The sequence below is a fragment of the Pleurodeles waltl genome, chromosome 12 (genome assembly GCF_031143425.1).
Source record: "Pleurodeles waltl isolate 20211129_DDA chromosome 12, aPleWal1.hap1.20221129, whole genome shotgun sequence".
In the NCBI taxonomy this organism is placed as follows: Eukaryota; Metazoa; Chordata; class Amphibia; order Caudata; family Salamandridae; genus Pleurodeles; species Pleurodeles waltl.
In genome coordinates, this window is record NC_090451.1 from 667,194,155 (window position 1) to 667,214,823 (window position 20,669).

General features: G+C 43.1%; 2 protein-coding genes across 6 annotated transcripts in view; both read left to right on the plus strand.

Annotated features, from left to right (window-relative positions):
- The window catches only part of SEMA6C (semaphorin 6C), a 269,991-nt gene that overhangs the window by 77,733 nt on the left and 171,589 nt on the right, over nt 1–20,669 (plus strand). The gene's annotated exons all lie outside the window — the stretch shown is intronic.
- On the plus strand, nt 195–5,008 carry IFIH1 (interferon induced with helicase C domain 1). Its single transcript, XM_069218490.1, has one exon. It carries the CDS (start codon nt 1,123–1,125, stop codon nt 4,081–4,083), a length of 2,961 nt encoding a protein of 986 aa, XP_069074591.1. The 5' UTR covers nt 195–1,122; the 3' UTR covers nt 4,084–5,008.

Genomic DNA, 20,669 nt, shown 5'->3' on the forward strand with positions numbered 1-20,669 from the left:
GTAAAATACCTGTATTCCTTTTTTTGAATGGCAATTCACAGTTCACCTTTCGCTTATAATTTAGAAAACGGTTAGACAACTCTAAAACACATTTTAAGTGATTATTTCAAACATTTGTTGCTTTGAGCTTACATTTAAAATGAGTACGTTTCAGGAAGTTGCTGTTTTTTTCCCTTAAAATAAAAGTACTGGCTATTCCGGTAAAATATTGGCGAGGTGTCCCCCTACAACACCCCTCGCCTTTTGTGCTTCCTCCGAAAAATGGTACCAGCACCCAAAAGTGCATTCTGTTTCATTGTCGCATTCTTGTAGTTTGCTATTAGGGCTGGTCCTCTCAGCTTGTGGTTGAACTAGAACAGAGCTGCTACCCAGCATAACAATCATATATTGATGGTTTTAAGGAACATGCATCAAGCTGCAAAGTCAGCAGTCGCGTTATCGCCGAGTTTTAATGTAACCAAGGCGGGTGCATCTTAATTGAACCGATATTAGCAGCGATATGCAGCCGGGGAAAGTCCAGCGTTTGCAGGAAACAAAAGAGCTCTGCGGGAGGGGCGGCCCACGTGACTCGACACATTCACTTCTCTTACGTAGACCTCGGAAATGGAAACCGAGCCGGAGAAACGAAACTAAAAAAGCGACTACATAAGAGAGGAGGGCCGGGGCTGCGGGACACTCGAAAGCAGCAGCGAGCACAGCGCAGACGGCTGCCCGAAACTAAAGGTTACTCCGCCTGCACCGGGAGTGCAATACCCTGAAACTGCGTCCAAAGTCAGCCCTCGGAGTACCCCAAGCTCCGGGTGGCGGCTGCTGCTGCGTCTCAGCAGCAGAGAACTTGGAAAGCCCCTTTATCCTAGCAGCAGAGGACCTTCACCAGAGCTGCAGCCGCAAAACCCTGAAGCCAGCTCTGCAGAGAGGAACACCTTCAACTGGAGGTCACCTACAGCAAAGCACCTTCAGCTGGGGATCACCGACACCCGGCCATCCCCTCACCCCGAAGGACGATCCCGTTCTGCAGCCTGAACACCTCCACCTCGGCGGCAGAATACGTGGACTCTGAAAGCATCCCCAGTCCTGCAGCCAGAAGAGAGGGCCAACGCAAAGCTACCTGCAGGGACGGCGATGGCTGCCTCGGCAGACGGCTACGAGGCAAACCTGGGCATGATTGACTGTTTCCGCCACCGTTTGAAACGGCTGATTGTGGTGGGACCTGTCCTGGATTATTTGGACTTCTTGGATAAGGATGTAAAGGAACATATAAAGGCCAAGGAACGGGAGGAGGGGAATACAAAGGCCGCAGACCTACTGCTCAGCAAAATCAAGCAGGTGCCAGAGCCGCAGAGCTGGTTCCCAGTGTTTGTCACTGCTTTGAGCAACACACTGTGCACCAGGGCCATGCAGTACGTGGATCCTAGTAACCTCCCTTCTCCTTCTTTGGAGGCACAGAACGACGCCTTTGAGAAGCTGCTGACCCTCCTGTGCCCCAACATCATAGACAAGCTGACAATGCAGCAAGTTGATCACTGCCTCCAGGAGAGGCTCTGCAGCCAGGATGACTACCAACAAATACAGGCAGCATGTAGACAACGCGGAGATAAAGAATGTGGAAGGGAATTGCTAAGCAGAATAGTGGTAAAGCATAACTGGTTTTCTAAATTTTTGGTGGTTTTACAAAAGACTGGCCTGGATGACCTTGCTAACGAGCTATCTGGATACACGGATGACGCTAACGAAGGGAATGGAAAAAAGAAAATCAATAACTTCAAGCTAGAACATGCTGAAGCGGAAACTGATGGCGGCACATTGCAGATTTCCTGCGAAGGGTCTGCAGTACTTCCAGAACGTGACATCAGTTTGGCAACAACAAGTGAAAACACTGTGAATGGAAGTCTTGAAGAATCAGATGATCTCCAAAGCGATTCTGATCAAGAGGAGGGTGCAAGTAACAAGTGTAGTGCCTCACCTCAACGCACCATTACTCTCAGAGATTATCAAATGGAGGTTGCTCGGCCTGCTCTGCAAGGGGAGAATGTGATCATTTGTCTGCCTACAGGTAGTGGAAAAACCAGAGTGGCAGTTTACATAACCAAAGAACATATGGACAACAGGAAAAGAACTCAAATTCCTGGTAAAGTGATTGTACTTGTGAATAAGGTACCTCTGGTGGAACAGCATTACCGCAAAGAGTTCTCCCCATACCTGAAGCAGTGGTACAGTGTCACCAAATTAAGTGGTGACTCGCAGCTCAAGATCTCATTTCCTGAAGTTGTTCGAAAGAATGACATAATATTATGCACAGCACAAATCCTTGAGAATTCCTTAAGCAAAACAGGCACAGGTGAAGATGGAGTCGAGTTGTCAGACTTCTCCTTAATTATCATTGATGAATGTCACCACACCCAGAAGGAAGCAGTCTACAATAATATCATGATAAGATACATCAAACATAAGATGAAAAATAAGAAACTAAGCAAAGAAAACTCTCCACTAGTGCCTCTTCCTCAAATCCTGGGCCTCACAGCTTCACCAGGAGTCGGAGGGGCCAACTCACTGCAAAGAGCTCAACAACATATTCTGAAAATCTGTGCAAACCTTGATGCCAACAGAATTATGACTGTGCAAGCGCATTTGGCTCAATTGAAAACTCAAGTAAAGGAGCCTTATAAGAAAGTTGAGATTCCAGAAGAAACTCGAGAAAATCCGTTTAGAGATAAAATTATTGCAATAATGACAAAGATCCAGCAATATTCCAGCCTCGCTCCAACATCAGAGTTCGGAACCCAATCCTATGAGCAGTGGGCAGTGCAAAAGGAGAAGACTGCTGCCAAAGAGAAGAACCGCAAAGAGCGGGTTTGTGCCGAACACCTAAAGAAGTACAATGATGCCCTGTTAATTAACGATAACATACGAATGGTTGATGCTTACAACCATCTCAAAAACTTTTATGATGAAGAAAAGAAAAAGAAACTAGAGCTGTGTGAGGAAGTTGGAGGATCGGTAGCGAACATAGATGAAACAGATAAATTTCTAATTGAATTATTTTGTGGGAGCAAGAAAGAGCTTGTAACTGTAGCTGCAAAATCAGAATATGAAAATGAAAAGCTCACAAAACTGAGACGAATAATTATGGAGGCATTTACAAAGAATGAAGAAGCCAGGGGGATTATCTTTACAAAGACCCGGCAGAGTACTTTCGCCTTGTTGCAGTGGATCAATGAAAATAAAAAGTTTGAAGAAGTAGGAGTGAAGGCGGACTACATTATTGGAGCAGGTAGCACTAGTGAATTCAAACCCATGACTCAAAATGAGCAAAAAGAAGTAATCAATAAATTCAGCATTGGCAAAGTAAATCTCCTGGTCGCTACTAACGTGGCTGAGGAAGGTCTTGATATTAAGGAATGTAATATTGTCATCCGTTATGAAACTGTTACTAATGAAATCGCAATGGTGCAGGCCCGGGGTCGAGCCCGAGCTGATGACAGCACCTATGTTCTCGTGGCATCGAGTAGATCTGGAGTTAGAGAGCGGGAAGATGTAAATGAATATCGTGAAAAAATGATGTACACAGCCATTCAAAATGTTCAAAAAATGTCCTCCGAAGACTACAGACGTAAGATCCAAGAGTTTCAGGTGCAATCCGTCATGGAAAAAAAAATGAAGACAAAGAAAAAGAACTGCAAAAAATACCAAGAAAATCCTTCAATGGTGTCTTTTCATTGCAGAAACTGTAATGTACAGGTGTGTACCGGACAAGAAATCCAGGTGATTGAAAACATGCATCATGTTATTTGCAATCCCGAGTTCAAAAATAGGTATGTAAAACGAGAGAATAAAACACTGCAAGAAAAGCTGGCTGATTATCAAACAAATGGTGAAATCATCTGTAAAGAATGTTCACAGCAATGGGGAACTATGATGGTCCACCACGGCCTAGACCTACCCTGTCTAAAAATAGGAAACTGTGTGGTCGCCTTTAAAGATAAGAACAACTCCAGACAAATTTACAAAAAGTGGGGTGAGCTGCAGATCCAGTTTCCACAATTTGACATCGGAGAAATGGAAATCAGCGATGAGGATGAATAATTTGTTTGAGACTGAAAAAAGAAAGGACTTACATTTGATCATTATACATTTTAACATTTGGTATCCAGTGTCTAAATAGCAAAATTAAAGCACAGAAATCATCCTTAATACAGCTGATCTAGAGGGTTATAAGGTAAAGTATATAATTTCAGGTATCCATTTAATCAATAGAGGGCACAACAGAAACATGATATATTAATTATTTAGTTCAGGGTTTTGTCCTTCAGAGCACTGTAATAGAGGGGGGAAATGTACTAATTTCCATACTTGATCAGCTAATAAAAGATGATAATTAACAGTTAATTCTGTGCTCACATACAGGAGAGGGAACGTCAAACCGTGAGTGACTAAAAATGTATTTACTGTACACATCTAAATCTAAAGAAGTGTAATAAATGTTGTCAATTTTAAGTAGAGGAGGCATAGGGGAAATTGCAGATTTCCACTGGGAAAAAAATACCAATTTTTTTGTTGTTGTTTTTTGTTGTTGTAAGTATCACAATTTATAGTACTTCTTTTTTTTTTTTTTCTTTATCTCTCTCTCTCTCTGTCTCTCTCTTCTTCCCCCCCCCCCACCTCACCTGCCTACTTAAACTATAGAAATGATTTTCGTTAATATGCTTCAACTTTTAACCTGGTTCAAAGACTGATATACACTTGTCTTCTTGGTCTGGTGTATTTGCAAGCCACAAAAGCTCGACAGCCTTGTAAAGCATATTACACACACTTTGTCAATGAATTACGTCATCACTTTGTTCACAACTGTATTTTACACATGTATTTTGTGGAGGGAGCTTTGAAATGCATAGTAGATATTTTATTGTTGCACCATCCAGTTTATTTATACGTTGAAAAGGTTTCCTGGGTTATGTTCATGTCTAAAATGCCTTGCCATGTCAGTGAATAAACCATGCAATGTTCTACATCTTTAACCTTTTGTTAATTGTTAGCTGTCTCAGTTTTGAGATTTTCTAGTGGGGAGAATAAATATTGCTTCTTATGTCATTACCCCTTCTCCCTGTGAATTAGTTTTTGTCTCCACGGGTGGTCATTATTGTCCCCACTACTGGTTATCGTTTTACCCGGAATGTTCATCATTATCACCCATGGTGGTCATCTCTCTGATCCTTTTTGCCCTGCACCATGTGGTCATTGCTATCCAAAATACAGCAGTCTTCACTTGACGAGCCTCGCTGTGACCGTCATTGCCGTGCCCTGCCCTCCCTTCCCAACCAAATCTTGGTTATTATTGCCCCACTCTGGTCATCAATGCCCATAAGTCTGCAATCTTTACTTCCCGAACTCCGCGTGATCATCACTGCCTACAATACTGCAGCTGTTAGGTCTGCAGCCACAAGTTGTCATCACTGCTGTGGTCATCATATCACCCCTATCTTTAGTTATCGCCAGTCTTCCATGGTAATCTTGACTCCATACAGCAGGCAATAATTTCTCACCTCTGTCGTAGTCCTCATAGTCTCTCTCCGCCTCTCATGGTCAGTTCCCCAAACACCCTCAAAGTGGTCATCTTTGCCAACACATGATCATCAGTTTCCCCCGGCTGTCAGGAATCAGTTTGATTTCCATCCCCCTTTCTCCAAGTATGGCCGTAAATGCCTCTTTGCAGTGGTAATCACTGATTAACCGAGTGTTTTTCTCCACACCGTGATCATAGGTGGAAGCGCACTGTGGTAATGGTGTCTCCCCCTCCATGGTAACCATCACTGCCAACACTATGCCCTCTCTGTGTTCATGACTGATCTCCAGTCTTGTTGGCCTCCACCCTTACCATAGTGCTGTGCACTACTCTCCCCCCCTCCCCCCCAGACTGGTCCAAGTTGCCCTTCAGCACTGCCTCCCTCTGCAGTCATCACTGTCCTCCAGTGTGATCATTGTGCTACCCCACAGTAGTCTTCACAGCCCCCCATAGTGTTCCCCTCACCTCCCATCAGTCATTGTGAACTACCCCTCCTTCACCATTACTCCTGCCAGCACTATGGTAACAATTTCCTTATTATGAAGCTATTCATTACCTCATTACACTGTTGTCATTGTTGTCGCCCACCCCAAAGTATCCTTGCCCTAACAACATTTTCTTTGTTGTCGCACCAATAAGTTGTCACTCCCAATCTCCTCCAGTCGTCATCACTACTGCTCTTATCTCTGCTTTTAACCAACCTCATACTCCCTCCTGATGGCCACCTCCCAGAGGTGACGCCGCTCCCGCAGATCATCTACTACCATGGTCTGACTGATCAACATTCCCCCGGTGGCCGTTACTGTACCCCTTCATTACATCCATCATTGTCACCTGGTTGTCGTCCTCATTGCCCCTGCTGCACAATCATCATTTTCAGATCATATTGGTCTTCGTGTACCCCCCTTGCCAATTCACCGTTGTCACCACAGTGTCCACGAACGAAACAAGCATAGTCCAAACTAATAGATGTGACAACCGCACCCATATTTTAGCGCTGACACAATAAGTGGCTGCTGCAGTGCGATATAGATATAGATAATATGATAAAGGATTGAATGAGCGGTGACAGAATGTGCTTTTTCTAGATGTAAAAAAGTCTTTGGCATTCCATTGGAGGAGGAATGATATCCCAAACAAACCGAAAGAAGGACAAATAGAGTACTTGTGTGATCTGATCTAAAATGTGATTGACAAAGTCTCGAACTGATGGCTGAAGGTTCCCGAACCAAAGAAGACAATGGCTGAAGGAGACTGCAACAAAGCCACTACCAGATACAATATAATATGTAAACCATGAATGACACAACCGTCATTACATATCTACCGCGGAAACGTAAGGGCCTCTTGTTCTGGCAGTGAGCTCCTGGAAAAAGAACCCACAAATTAATTACGTGATATTTGGCTTGCACCAGGGTCGTCAGTGGTCCAGGCAGGTCATTGGCATCCTATATTTCCTCTACGAACACCATATGCCTCAAAATGTCTGTCCCTCAGTCATTTTGTTGCCTGGTAATATTTTGTCAGGCTTCTTCATTGTGTCTGAAACCTGTGCCCAGAGCTTTGGTCTGCACATTACGAATAATAATTATAAACATTTATTCACGCTCAGACACTGTATCCAGTTTGGGATGCAAGCGTTAGGTTTTGGGGGAACATGCCCTAAGAAACCATTGGCTCGGGTCACCTCGACAGGAGGAAAAGAGATTTGTTTTCCCTTTCCTTCCAAAAAAAAAAAAACATTGTCCCACTGTGTAAAGGTAGACCTCTGATTTTCTCCTTTGGTCTGCTGCACTGTCGGAATACATCTGCCAAACACACACCTTCTTTACGTGTATAGTATGAAGTAAAGAAACTGAGATATGGAAGCAAGTCGGCTTGAAGGGTGGTTTGGGTGAAGAATGACCAAGGCCACACATGTCCTGAGCACCAATGTAACTTTTTTCATGCTTTGCACAAAGTTATGATTCTCCCGCCTATTAGGAGGACCGGAGGGGTGTAGTAGTATTGTGTGGCAGTTTGTTGATTACTTTTACTTATTCGGTTCACTAGGCATGCCTTACTCCTGCCACTGCTTTGGGCCCACACCTTTTCTTTAGACCCATCAACACTTCCTGCCGTATTCCTTCTTGCATTTGAAAGCTTTCCCGTTTTTCCTGTATTAAATGTTCACTCTAGTTTTTCAAACTTAAAATGAACATCAGGTACTTAAGAATCCTAAATCTCCGTTACTAAGGCCTGCGTTTCACCCTAATCCTTTATCAGTGTTGACAGGTGAGGCTGTTGAATTCCACAAGCTGCCCTGTCACCAATGTATATTCTCCTGAGACTCTGGTAACTGCAGTGATCCTCTACCCGGGCAGTGAGGAAACTCGACCCCGATTTGTTTATTTACCCACCTAATTTTACCGTAATGTGACCTTTTATATGTAACAATGTGCGCGTAAGTAGCCAGTAGGTGATGTGTGAAACGCTATACAACAGTAGGCTACATGGCTCCTTAGGGCCACATCTTGATACTTTCAATTAAAGTAAAGCTACATTTGCCACGGGCTCCGCCATCAACAGTGCCAGACTTGGGACTTAAAGCAGCCCAGGTGCTTTTTGTCAGATCAGCCGTCATATGGCATGTAGCAAGCTAGCCTCACCACTGCAAAGAAGTGTGGGTGGGTTCTCACCCCAAGACATGTTTGGGGAAAAAATGTGAATATGGTGCTTTGACACCACATTTATTAAAGAACCCTGTCCAAACGTTGAATGGATGGATGGAGATTGGAGACATTGCTGCATAGCTCAGTGAATGAATGGACATCTGGATGGACGAGGAGAGGGAGAATGGATTTCTTAAAGAATGGTCGACAATGAATACCTTTTAGCTACATGGAGCAAAGGTCACAAAGTACTGACCAAGGCTTGGCACTCTGGTTTTCATTTTATATTCTGCATTAAAATATGACCCTCCCCAAACGCTACGACCACCAATCTTTGTGAAACATGCATAGACCATATTTATTTAACACACTGCACTGATTTTAAGTCTCAAAGAATTAAACCCACCGCATTAAGCTTTCATGGAAAATGGGAGAGAGAAAGAGATTACCTTGTAGTGGCTGAACTGTACAATGTACCACCAGGAAAACTTGCATCAACCCTAGCTCCAACTCCCAAACTATAATGTTACTGTATCTCTAGGAATACCCTGGGCCACATATAGGGGCAAAAGGCAACTGACTTTACTCTTGCGGCCCTGAAAGCATTGTGGTCAGGGCAATACGGGTGGAGGCTGAATATTTCTAAGTTCATGTTTACGATCTGTCACATCTAACACCTGCCTCTCAATGCAATGTTTAATATACCAAGCTGAAATGTGTTGCAATGGTCGCACTATAAAGAAACACACGTTTTTGCATTTTTATTCATCTTTACCATATCTGTACTAGACTGTCTGAGGAAAGCAGCAGCACCTCCTAAAGCCTTATACATCAGACTGCTTGTGCTGAAACTGCAGGAAACAAGAACCAACCAAATACAAATAAAGAATGCTTTTTAAGCAGGCTGGGATGCTCTTGAAGTGAGCATTGCACGCTGCAAAACCATTTGGTTTGCATTGTTTGTTTTTAAAGAACCTGCAGCCGGCTGCGCCCCTAGCACAAATCAGCATTTGCGTTGCAACAGGTCTCGCATCTGAGAGTGCTAGAGCTATTGGCATTGTAAATGACAATGTATTTTACCCCTGTTTTTGTTTGGTTTCACTCGCGGGCCTCATGCCTGCAGAGTGATCCAAAGAAATGGTTTTGGTGATGTAAACGTGTTGAACCAGGACACCAAGGGCCCGATTACAACTTTGGAGGAGGTGTTAATCCGTCCCAAAAGTGACGGTAAAGTGACGGATATACCACCAGCCGTATTACTAGTCCATTATATCCTATGGAACTCGTAATACGGCTGGTGGTATATCCGTCACATTTGGGACGGATTAACACCTCCTCCAAAGTTGTAATCCGGCCCTATGTTCTGCAAAAATATAAAATTGTTTGATAATGGGCAAAAGAACCTTGCCTCCTTGTGTCTCCCATTGTAAGAATGCTAAACAAATGTAGATTGGCTCTGGGGGGCCTCTGTGTACTACTGTCTCATTACCTACGAGTGGCTCTATATTATGGTCCCAGTTAGTCTAAAATGTCAATCTCTCTAGACTCCGTTGGAGCATTACAATTGCAGACAGTTATGCAAAATACTTAACATTTCTATGCATAGGTGTTCGCAAATTAATGAATTGTAAAATAAGTAAAAATAAAACTGGTTTTGCAGACAGCGGATACATGCTGCCTAGGCTTGATGTAAAAATGAGGACTGGGATGAAGAGCTCCCAATTAATGAATATTACAGGTAAGTAATGGTTTCCTTCACAGGCACTGATAAATGCAGCTAGATATACACTACCTTTAAGAAGATTGCATCCGTCCACATGGTTTATAAAATGATTATGCAAGGAACCAAAGTTAAACAAACGATACAAATTAAGAGGAAGGCGCTGACAGAAATATGGAGTGGGCATTGATCAACACCATTGGTTATTGAATCAAAATAAAAACAAAAAACATTCTATCCCGCCTGTTTACCTTATACAGGTGAGGTTACAAGTGCCTCGGTTCACAGAGGACAGAGGGGTGTTTTTTTGTTTGTTGTTTTTTTAAAACAAGTCTTCCAGCAGTCACAGAGGATTTCTTCGGTGTGAGATACATGCCTACACTAGTGGGTAGAAGAAATAGCACCTGCATTTCAGCGGACAGCCACTAATCAAGTGGAATTAATCTGTACTAGATGGTGCTCTTGAGCTCAGAAAGGAAGTGATGTATCGGGTACCTGAACCAATTAGGAGACAGCACAGAAAAGCGACACTGGAGTCAACCTGTGGTAAGCAGCAGGCAGGATCAAAGTCTTAAATCAAATACAGCAGGTCTTGCAGACAGCACTTGCGTGCTGCCTGACTCCACCTAAAAAGAACTTGCCCCACCAGCAGTACATTCATCCCCCACTATCCAAACCAAACGTTAAGATGCTAGTTCCTAGTAGGCCAGTCTGGGCGCTGGCTTCAAACAGCCTAATTAATAATGAATACAACAAAGTCCTGGCAGTCTTGCAGATGGCTTAGAAATAGAACTAGGACTGCCTTAAGCAGAAATGGCTTCCAAGGAAGAACACCAGATTAGAACTGGTGAGAGGGGTGCTACAGAAATAATAACCACATAAATGAGGAACCTTAAGATCGAGGAATCTACGTCAGGGACTAGGAGAAGGGGAAACACTGGGGAAGAGAGACACAGGAACTCGAACACTCGATCAGGTAATTTGGTGAGTGCTAAATACTGGGACATCAGCAATAAACTTCCACTAGCAAACCTGTAACAAAAAAAATCGAATCTCACTTTTAAAGACACTGAATAGTTTCCATAAACAACCCCGGCCTTACAGATGCTAGGTCACTAGTAAATCAGAAGTGAGGCCTTGCTGTGCTCTACACCCAGAATATGAAACAGGACCCCCCCCACCCCCATAAAAAAACTGTTCCAACCCTTTTGAAATTCAGAAATCTGAAGACTCGCCTATTTAAGGGACACTATACCTCCACCACATAGGAATTTATCTTTCACCCATCTCTCTAAGTTTCCATGAATAGTCCCCATGGGCCTCCCCCATGTTTGAGCACTCATTTGCTTTCTAGGTATAACTCTACATACATGCCGCTATAGAACCTGGAAATGCAGAGAACTTTAGTGATAAACAAAGCAGCACAACTATTCTTGCTCTTACTCACAAAAGAGCATAGGAGGGAGTAATAGGTCGTTACCCCTGAGATCCACAAAAAACAATGGATGGAATGCTTGAATACATCACAGCCAAGGTAGTTACTCTGTGTCCCTCTATTCCATTCTTATTTTACTTACTGCGCAGGGGGAATAACCATCACTTTCTTTTGAGCCATGCTCCACTGTAAGTGATAGAACAGAACTTGTTAGGTCTGATCCCATTCGTAATGATTTTCTTTTGACATCTGCCAAATCCATAAGTGATATAAAACAGTGACAGCTGACGCTTCGTAATGAGAGAGTGATAAGACCCGAACTGCCATTGCGGTGAACCCGTATGGAACAACTAGAACCGAACACAGGTTTATCTAGCTGGTCTCAAAATCCTTGTCCCTTGCTCTACTTTATGGACCACTATTAGATGGAAGGATTTGTTTTGGTTAGTCCACGTCTGCAAAGAAACACTTTGCAGCAAAAAAGCCCAAAGAAGGCCAGTAATTGGTACAGGTGTGCTACATAATAACCTTACACCATATCTGAATAATGCATATTAACTATAAAGGTCAAAGTAACAACTTCACTTCTAGTGGGATGCATTTTAGGCTTTGCAGGAGATGCCTTTTGAAGTATGATAACACAACCTTGCGTGGAAAAACTACCCGGCTGGCTGCTGTTTGTTTGAATACAGAAGAACATGTAACCAGAACCGCATACAAAGCAAAAATCTGTTTACTCTTCTCTAACTCCTTAGTTCTGGCTAGGTATTACCTTAAAGCCTACTTAAAATGGATGTCTGGAAAGACTGCTGTATGGGGGCTTAGAGAGATTAGAGAAAACACGAGCAAACAGACTGCCTGGTTTAAATGGAAATCTGATATTACATTTGGTGAAAAAGAAAAACGAATATGCAAAACAACCTTATGTCTGTGGAATAATCTATAAGGCTGCTCTTTCATTACCCTCTTAACAGATATTATAGCAATCCAAATACTAATTTCCAGGAACATGCCAATATATGGGAGCTCAGACATCCGAATAGTCAACACCACATTCAGTTTCCTCTCAGAAACAACATAATGGGAGTAGGAAGGATGCTTTATACAGTCTGGCCTTCAAAAAATATTATTGCAGATTTAACACTTGACAAATGCACATGGAGGATATAATATTAAAGACCTGACCTTGTGAAGTTGAGAAGATATCTCTTAAGAGTCACCGCTGAACATCTCATGGGGTCATGTCTTTTTTGAATGCACAAAATGTAGCATTGTTTTCCAACTGAAGGGTATTACCATCAGCCTATTTGTTTCTTTTAATATCTACACACTCAGAAAGTATATTAGAGTCCATACAGCAGAACTTTAAGCACCAGACTCCAAAGTTCACTAGTGTCAGGTCGGAATGGCAATCTTACCTTGGAATTTGTACAGGAAATCCTCCTGTCTGCATACCAACCTCCAGGGTTTGGTATGGCATTTGAAAAAGTTTATGATATCAGAACTGGCAAAGCCAGATGGGGATATCTGAATCAGCTTTGTGCGGAGTTTTTATCTAGAGACTCTGGGCAGCAACAGTATTGGGGGGGGGGGGGGACTGGAGAAACAATAAACATAGTGTTGTCACACAGCATCCCCCAAAGTCTTGGGCTCTGGGAGACAAGTTTGGTGCACCCGGACAAGTCGCGCTTTATGCCAAATAGGAGCACCAGACTTAACCTTAGAAGTTTATATGGGATTCTACATATGACACAGGCACCAGGAGCTGCAATGCTACGGTCACTAGAAGCGAAAATGGCCTTCAATAGCATAGAATTGGCCTTTCCTCTTTGCAGTACTCACTAGAGTGGGATGTGGCACTGAGTTCTGTTCATGGGTCCGATTGCTCTACCATTAACCAAGAGCCAGGGTTAAGGTCAACGGGGCAATCTCGCGCTCCTTTAAGCTCTACAGAGACATGCAACAGGGATGCCCATTGTCCCCACTCCTATTTGACCTGGTGATGGAGCCATTGGCGGCTTGGATACAACAGGATCCACTAGTATGGGGAATCAGAGAGGAGAACAATTGGGAGGCACGGATCTCCCTTTATGCAGATAATAGCTTACTATACGTCACAAGACCAAACCATTCCATTGAAGGACTATTATACATACTATTGGACGATATTCAGGATATTAAATAAACTGGGATAAGTCCTGGGCATTCCCGCTGACTGAAGGAGAACAAACATTGCCGTTTGACTCTGGAAGTCCCTTGAATGCGGAGGGGTTTACATATTTGGGAATTTATATCACAAGAAGTCCAGAGGCTTTCCTTAAGAGAAATCTCTGCCCACAATTAGATCGCCTGCAAAGCGATGTGTCACACTGGCGGAAGCTCCCGCTACCCCTAATGGGTCGCGCAGCTCTAATCAAAATGATGCCCCCCCCCCCTCGACTGCTATACGTCCTACAAAATACTCCATATCCAGTACCCAAAGAGTTTATTATATAACTTAACAGTGAATTGCGTATTCTTCTTTGGGACGGGGGCAGCTCGCGTATTGCCTTACATAAACTTCAGAGAGGGGTCTTTGAAGGATTAGCAATCCCAGAAATTCGGACCTATTATTGGAGGTCCCAGTTGGCCACTGTGGGTGAGTGGAATTTGCCAGTGGTGAAGAACCAATGTATAGGATAGCTAGAGTGGCAATGGGGGAAAGTGGATACCCAGCAATCTTGTACATACAAAAAAGGGAGGCAGGGCTTCCCCCACACATCCGAGCCACGGTTGGAACATGGAGAGAGGCAACAAAGGCATTGGGATGGGAAAACACACTGACAAACGCAACCCCACTTTGGACTAGTGACCAACTGAGTGAACTGGGTAAGCTGAGGGGTTTTAATAGATGGAGTCCTATAGGCATAGAGCGGCTGGGAGATGTGTAGAGGAGCAGGAGTTGTATCTCTTTTGAGGAGCTGCATAATAAATTCTCCATGGCAGACTCTGAGAGATACAGATATGTACATTTGAGACATGCACTAAGGAGACACATAAAAGAAGGGGAATCGCCCACTGATGCATCCCAGTTGGAAGACAGACTGTTATTGGAGCCACTCCCAGACAAGGCAGTATCAGTGATCTATAAAAAGATACTGAATGATATCCCAGATACTTTGCGTACACTCCGAGAGGCTTGGTAAGGAGACATACGACTGGCAGGAAGCCCTACAGAGCTCACGTGAAGTGGGGATCTGGGCCCGATTTCACCTTACACAACTCCGGATTTTGCCTATGTCATACTATTCCAGCTCCCTATTACACCTTATGGGCCGCAGGGACTCCAATCTATGCAGTAGGGGCTGTGGCCTAGTGGGGACTTTCTTTCACACATTGTGGAGTTGCCCAGTCATCCAGGGTTTCTGGTCCCAGGGAGCAGCCGTGTTTATTCAAGTGACAGGCCAGTTGGCTCATCCTAAATATCACAGAGGAGGAACATTGGCAGACACCAAACAACATGGTTGAGGCTAGCAGCAGGAGTGGCCAAAAGAGACCTAGACAAAGTATGGGGAGCGAGTGAACCCCCGTCGGTGAGAGATTGGAAATTTAATATAGCTTGGGTTCACATAGTCGAACAGGAGATATATAAAGGTATGGGCTGTACCAAGAAATAAGATAAAATCTGGTCCCACTGGTGTAGCTACAGAGTTTTATGAACCCATACATGCCATAGGGTAAGGCTGGGTAACTCATCGGAGCACGGACAGGGAAACATGGTTCTAAAGATATGTGTTTAATGATGAACTGATAGACAAACAGTAAAGGACACCAACTGCAGAAATACATGTTTGAAATTCTCTACCCTGATCATCTGAAGGCAACTTGTTATCCATATTGTGATGTTGACATGAGCTGCATTCAGGGCATTTGAGTACTTCAATAAAAAGATTTATTAAAAAAAATATATATATATTGGGGTCTTTCACGTTGGGGTTTAATATTTGTATTTATTGTTGGTATTTTGGTGATGCTCATGTAAACCCAAATCGCATCTCTCAACCAGTATAGAGACATTCTCATCTCCTTAATGCCTGAGTGAAAGGTGATTGGTGAAGAGCTCCCACTCATCTCTTAGTGTGCATTTTTGAGATACTAAAGTAGATGCTGCCAGCTAAGCATTAGGAGGTGTTAAAAACACAAAATTGAAGTAGTAAGCAATTGCACCTACAGCTTACGTTGTTGCATGGCTTTAGCTAAAGGGTGTCATTGCTTCTAAAAATGTCTGAGGAACAACGTTCTACTCGTGTCCACTCCACATCTGCTCTGACAGCAATCAATAATCTGTGTGAAGCAAAGCCATCTTCTTTCTTAAATTGTCAAGAACAAATAGAAATAATACAAACACCTTTGTGTTCCTACATGAACTGTTGGAAATGGGATGAAACTAATGTACTGGAAAACAAGCAAAATGGATCTCAAACAGGAATAAGGGTTGAAAAGATTTATTAAAATTACAACGGCAGCTATAAACGCACAATAACCTCACCTGATATTGCCCCCCTCCTACTTGATGAAGATTAGAAACACTTCACCTGTTAGTCAAGACTGGCTTTGTCTGCTCACATATTAACATTCAGTAAACATGCTTCTATTATGTCACAGGAGTGTCCCCGAAGTGACTGTCTGGCAGAAGGAAAGTGAGGCTACGTTCCTCCTCATGGCTACAACGTGCTACATAAATGATCTGGAAAAAGATCTATGATTTGAAAGTCATGTATCCGATATAGACACACACATCTCAAAGTAGCAGGTATTTGCCTGCAGGATCACCAAATTTTCATCGCTTTTAAAGAAGTACTGGGTCCGAGTTCTGCTGGGGAATGTCCTGTAGATGACAGAAAAGTTTGCAGAGTATTAGTCAACTTGCTCTAGCTTCCGAGACACCGGGATAAGTAACTGATCTGTAAATCTGCTGCAGTTTCAACACAAACAAATCACTGATGATTTATCAATCCATGTGTGGGAAACTGACACGTTGTTGCAGTACCCCCCAATGTTTGCCTGGCTGCTGGATGCAACTTGGACTGGAGGGCACTGGGATCCTGCTAACCAGGTTCCCAGTGCCAATGTTCTATCCCTAAAACATTGTAGAGGTAATTGGCAACACCTTTAGCTACCTTTTATAAATCCCTAGTAAAAGGTACTTTGGTACCCAGGGCATGGGGTACTATAGGTAGGCCCCTGACAGCAGCAGCTCTGATTGTGTCACCCTCTATGGCCATGCACCCAGCACTGTCATTGCAGGCTGGGTGTTCTGGTGCAAACCTAAAATACAAACTTGACATGGCACACTACCTTTGTGCCCTGTCCACCAAACACTGCATACACTATGGATAAAGACACAGCCCTGGCAGGCCTTCCAGCCCCAAGGCAGGGTGCACCATATTATATGTGAGGGCATGGCTGCATGAGCAATATGCCCCCAATGTCCTTGCCAAAACTGGGACATAGTGAGTGAACAGGACATCCATTTTAATATATGTGCTGGACATTGGTCAACAGGGGTTTCCCAGCTATATGATGGCTACTCTGAACCCTGTTTTTTTTTTTTTCTTTTTTTTTTTTATACCAAACAACTCAGGATGATAAATCCAAACAGATACCAGTGCTGGTTTTATTATAAAATATACCCAGTGGTCACCTTAGAGGTGCCCCCCAGCAAAAGCTAACTACCTTGACATGATTGCTGATTGGGTGTCAGGAGGTGGCAGGCTGGATAGGACCAATCTACAAACCTTGGGGGAGAGATCCATTGGTGCCAGTATCGATCCGGTGTGTCAGGGCCTCCTTCGTGGCTTTGAGTTTACCGTGGTAGTTGTTGAGGGCTGTCTTGAATGTAGCTCAGCCTGTGTTGCTCCTACTGGGTCACCATTTTCTTTCCAGTTGTTTGCGTCAGCGTTTTGCATTGTTGAGATCCGGTGTGAACCAGCTAGCTGGTTTGGTTGATTTGTGCGTTCTGGTCAGTTTGGTGGGTGTGACTAGGTCGGCGGCGCTGGAGATCCAGGAATTGAAGTTCTCTATTACCTGGTTCAATTCTGAGGTGACTATTGATTATCGTTTGGGCGATATTGAGGGCGTCTTTGAATTGATGTGGGTGACCTTGATCCAACTGTGCCTCGATGTTCTGAAGTTGTTTGGGAGGAGGGGATTGCAGGGGGTTCAGTGATGGTAAAGTGTACACTTAAGGAGCAGCACAGGGCATCAGAGCAAGGTTTGGCAACAAAAAAATAGGAATTTTACTTCAGAAATTCAGGAGTGAAGTGCAATATTGACCGTCTGACTGCTGGAGATTCTCACATTATGCTAATCTACTAGCGGAAATGACAGGGTACTTGGAGACAAATCCTACTCTTCCTGGACACAGTCGGAACAGCATGAGGTGCTTCCAAAAGCATCCTTCTTAGTTTAGTCACATCTTTGGTCTGGACTAGAGACATCTTTAGCTGTGTTAGCTGTGGGTAATAACAAAAGCTTACATAAAAATACATACATATCAGAATCTATATATCCGTTATTAGGTCTGGCCTAGACGTGTAACTTTCTCACAGCCTCATATAATAATAATGAAAAAAGAAATGCAAATATTCAAAAATAAAAAGCTTTTGGGCCAGCCCTCTTCATCCATTGGTCTGTTCAACTGTCACTCACTTTCTGTTTCCACCCACCCAGTCATACAGCAAGAAGTAATGATTCAGTCCAGTTCTGACATTGGCTTTGTTGCACCATGAGTGATCGGGCTTTGCCATGATGACTAATAAAGATCTAAAAGAAGCATCCAAAAATGCAGTGCAGTTGCAGGGCTGCATTTTTTTTTTTTTTTTTTTCTTTTCATTGCTTATGCCTTTTTTGTAGTCACTCTTGTGCTTAAACAATATCTCCAGGTTACAGCAATTCACTGTCAATAGTACTCTTTCTTTGTGCCTTGGTCTACGGAAAAGGGCTTCTACATCTGTTCCAAGCTCACTTCCTGGTAGGAAGCACCCGTACCGATTCATTAAAATGATATGTGGTGGTTGTCTTTAAGTAGCATTTCTTATTGCAAGCACATAACCTCTGCGTTTAAGCAATGTCATGTTTGTTTTCGTCTTTTTCTTTGTGTGACATATGCTTGCAATAAAAACAAAAATAGCATTTTTCAGCTGCTTGATAAGGTAGACATTGATTTTGCCAATGGTTGTTTAAATTTGTGAGCTAAGAAGTCCAGGAGAAACACTCACTCACACCATACAGGCAGCAACACATTAATTATACTTTGTTAAATAACAATCTTTAGCCTCTTTTTAAAGTAAACATAGAGAAAATAGGCTATATGGACTTTAAAACAGCTGTGCAATACAACCACAGGAAAAAAGGAAAGAAATGCAGGATTAAATGGAATGACTATTGTCATTGTCGAATGAGGAGAAAGGAATCGCTGCAGCATGTCCTCCTGTGCCAGATCCCCTAAGAACTGAAATTAAAAATTGAATGAAACTGAAGAAAAGCTGGAGCATCAGATATTTAAGGAGTAGGTTTGCTCTGCCAGAGGACCACTTTGAGACTCTGGCAGTACTGATGGCAACGTTTTTATGTGAAGCCTGAAATTTACATGCAGGTGTTCTGAAAAGACTCCAAAGTGGCTGACTGATAATAAGGGGATATCAGTTAAAAATTGAGACGCTGGAGCAGCAGGCGCCAAAATGCTTTCTTTTCAGTCTCGAGGGAGGCAAATCCACCTCTTTTTTTTTTTTTTTTTTTTAGAGCGCAAATTGAGGAAATTGATGTGCATCAAAGACAAGATAGTCCTGAATTGCTTATATAAAGACTTAAATATTTTTTTCTAAATTCTTAGTCTTGTTTTGCTCAATGACAAAAGTCGAAAATGCTAACGAGTGAAAGAAAATAAACGTGCTCTTTCTTGAAATAGATTGCACCAGGGGTTACTGTGCCAGCATAGGGTCCTTGGTGTTTCTCACTGCTGTACAAGAACCGAATCCACACCTGCCTTCTGTAAAAGATTGTTTTAAACATGAGAGAGGCTCAGGAGGAGGCAAGGGCATGATACTGGAGGCCACTTTCTTTGATGGCCTTAACCAAGGAGGTGTAGGAAAAAAAGAAGAGTATGGATGCTGGTATGATGGTGGAAGGAGAAGGTAGCCGGGTAACAGTGACTAGTCAGTGGTGTCTTGTGTCCATTATCTTGGTATGAAAGAGTATCTTGAGAGAGTTAAGTGGGTGCCCTGCATGAGTAAACTATAGGAATGTATTTGAGCCTGAGGTTTATAATAATAACTTGTGTTTATCTGTCACGTAATACCACATTTGTAAAGAAGCTAAACGCAGTAAACTTAGCATGTTGTGATTCACAAATTTAATGTAATTTAATGTTCCGATCTCAGGAGGATGGAAAGCTGAGGTAGCCTTATCACAATTCCTTCTCTAGATCTACAGGCAATAACTAAAGTCAGAAGACAGCGTCTCATTCATCAAGACCGGTTAACATAGTGTAAATGGAGAAGTGAAGTGGAACAAGCCACTCATTTAGGGCGAGTCCATATCAGTATATGGCTGGTCAATGTGCTGATACTTGTGTACATGAAACAATAGCAGGAAAGAGATAACAAAGTATTGATTTCAATCATAAGACTATATGAGTAAAACTTCTCTTCTTTCTCAAGTTGGGTTCACCCAAATTGAAAAAGTGTAAAAGAGGACTTTTTAAGACCACTATTTTGCCATATAGGTCCGAAATACACTTGTGGAAACTGACCCTTTAGCAGTGTGTCAAGGTTTGGATTACATATAACGCAAAACTAAGAATGTCCTAGTCAAATGCACTGTTAAACATAGGGTTAATTTAGGTCAATTGGTCTAATTCGGTCCTGCAGGACCGGATCTATGCCTGATCTTCATATTATCAGAGGCGGCTGCTATGTTTGGGTGTCTCGGGCCGGCCAAACACACATGCGCTGTAGGCTCTCTTGGAGAGATCCTGCACAGGCTCCCAGTCTGGGCGCCCCCAGCCAAACCTAATGCTGCTCTGAGCAGTGTCCGGATTGGCGCAGGGCAGGCTGGGGGTCTGTTCCTGCAGTGATGAGCGTCGAGGGACAGGAGCAGCATAGGAGGTTAGTGATTTTTTTTTTTTTTTTTAAATTAAATGTTTATTCTTTCCTCCCAATCTCCCAGCAACTGGCGCTCCAGGCAAACCATGCCACTGGTGCCCCACCAGTTTTACACCTTTTGTTTGAAATTTTGTTCCCTGAATTTAGAACCCTACTTAAC

Excerpts from the sequence above, each read along its gene's own strand:
- IFIH1 (XM_069218490.1), top strand. The coding sequence starts at position 1,123 with ATGGCTGCCTCGGCAGACGGCTACGAGGCAAACCTGGGCATGATTGAC.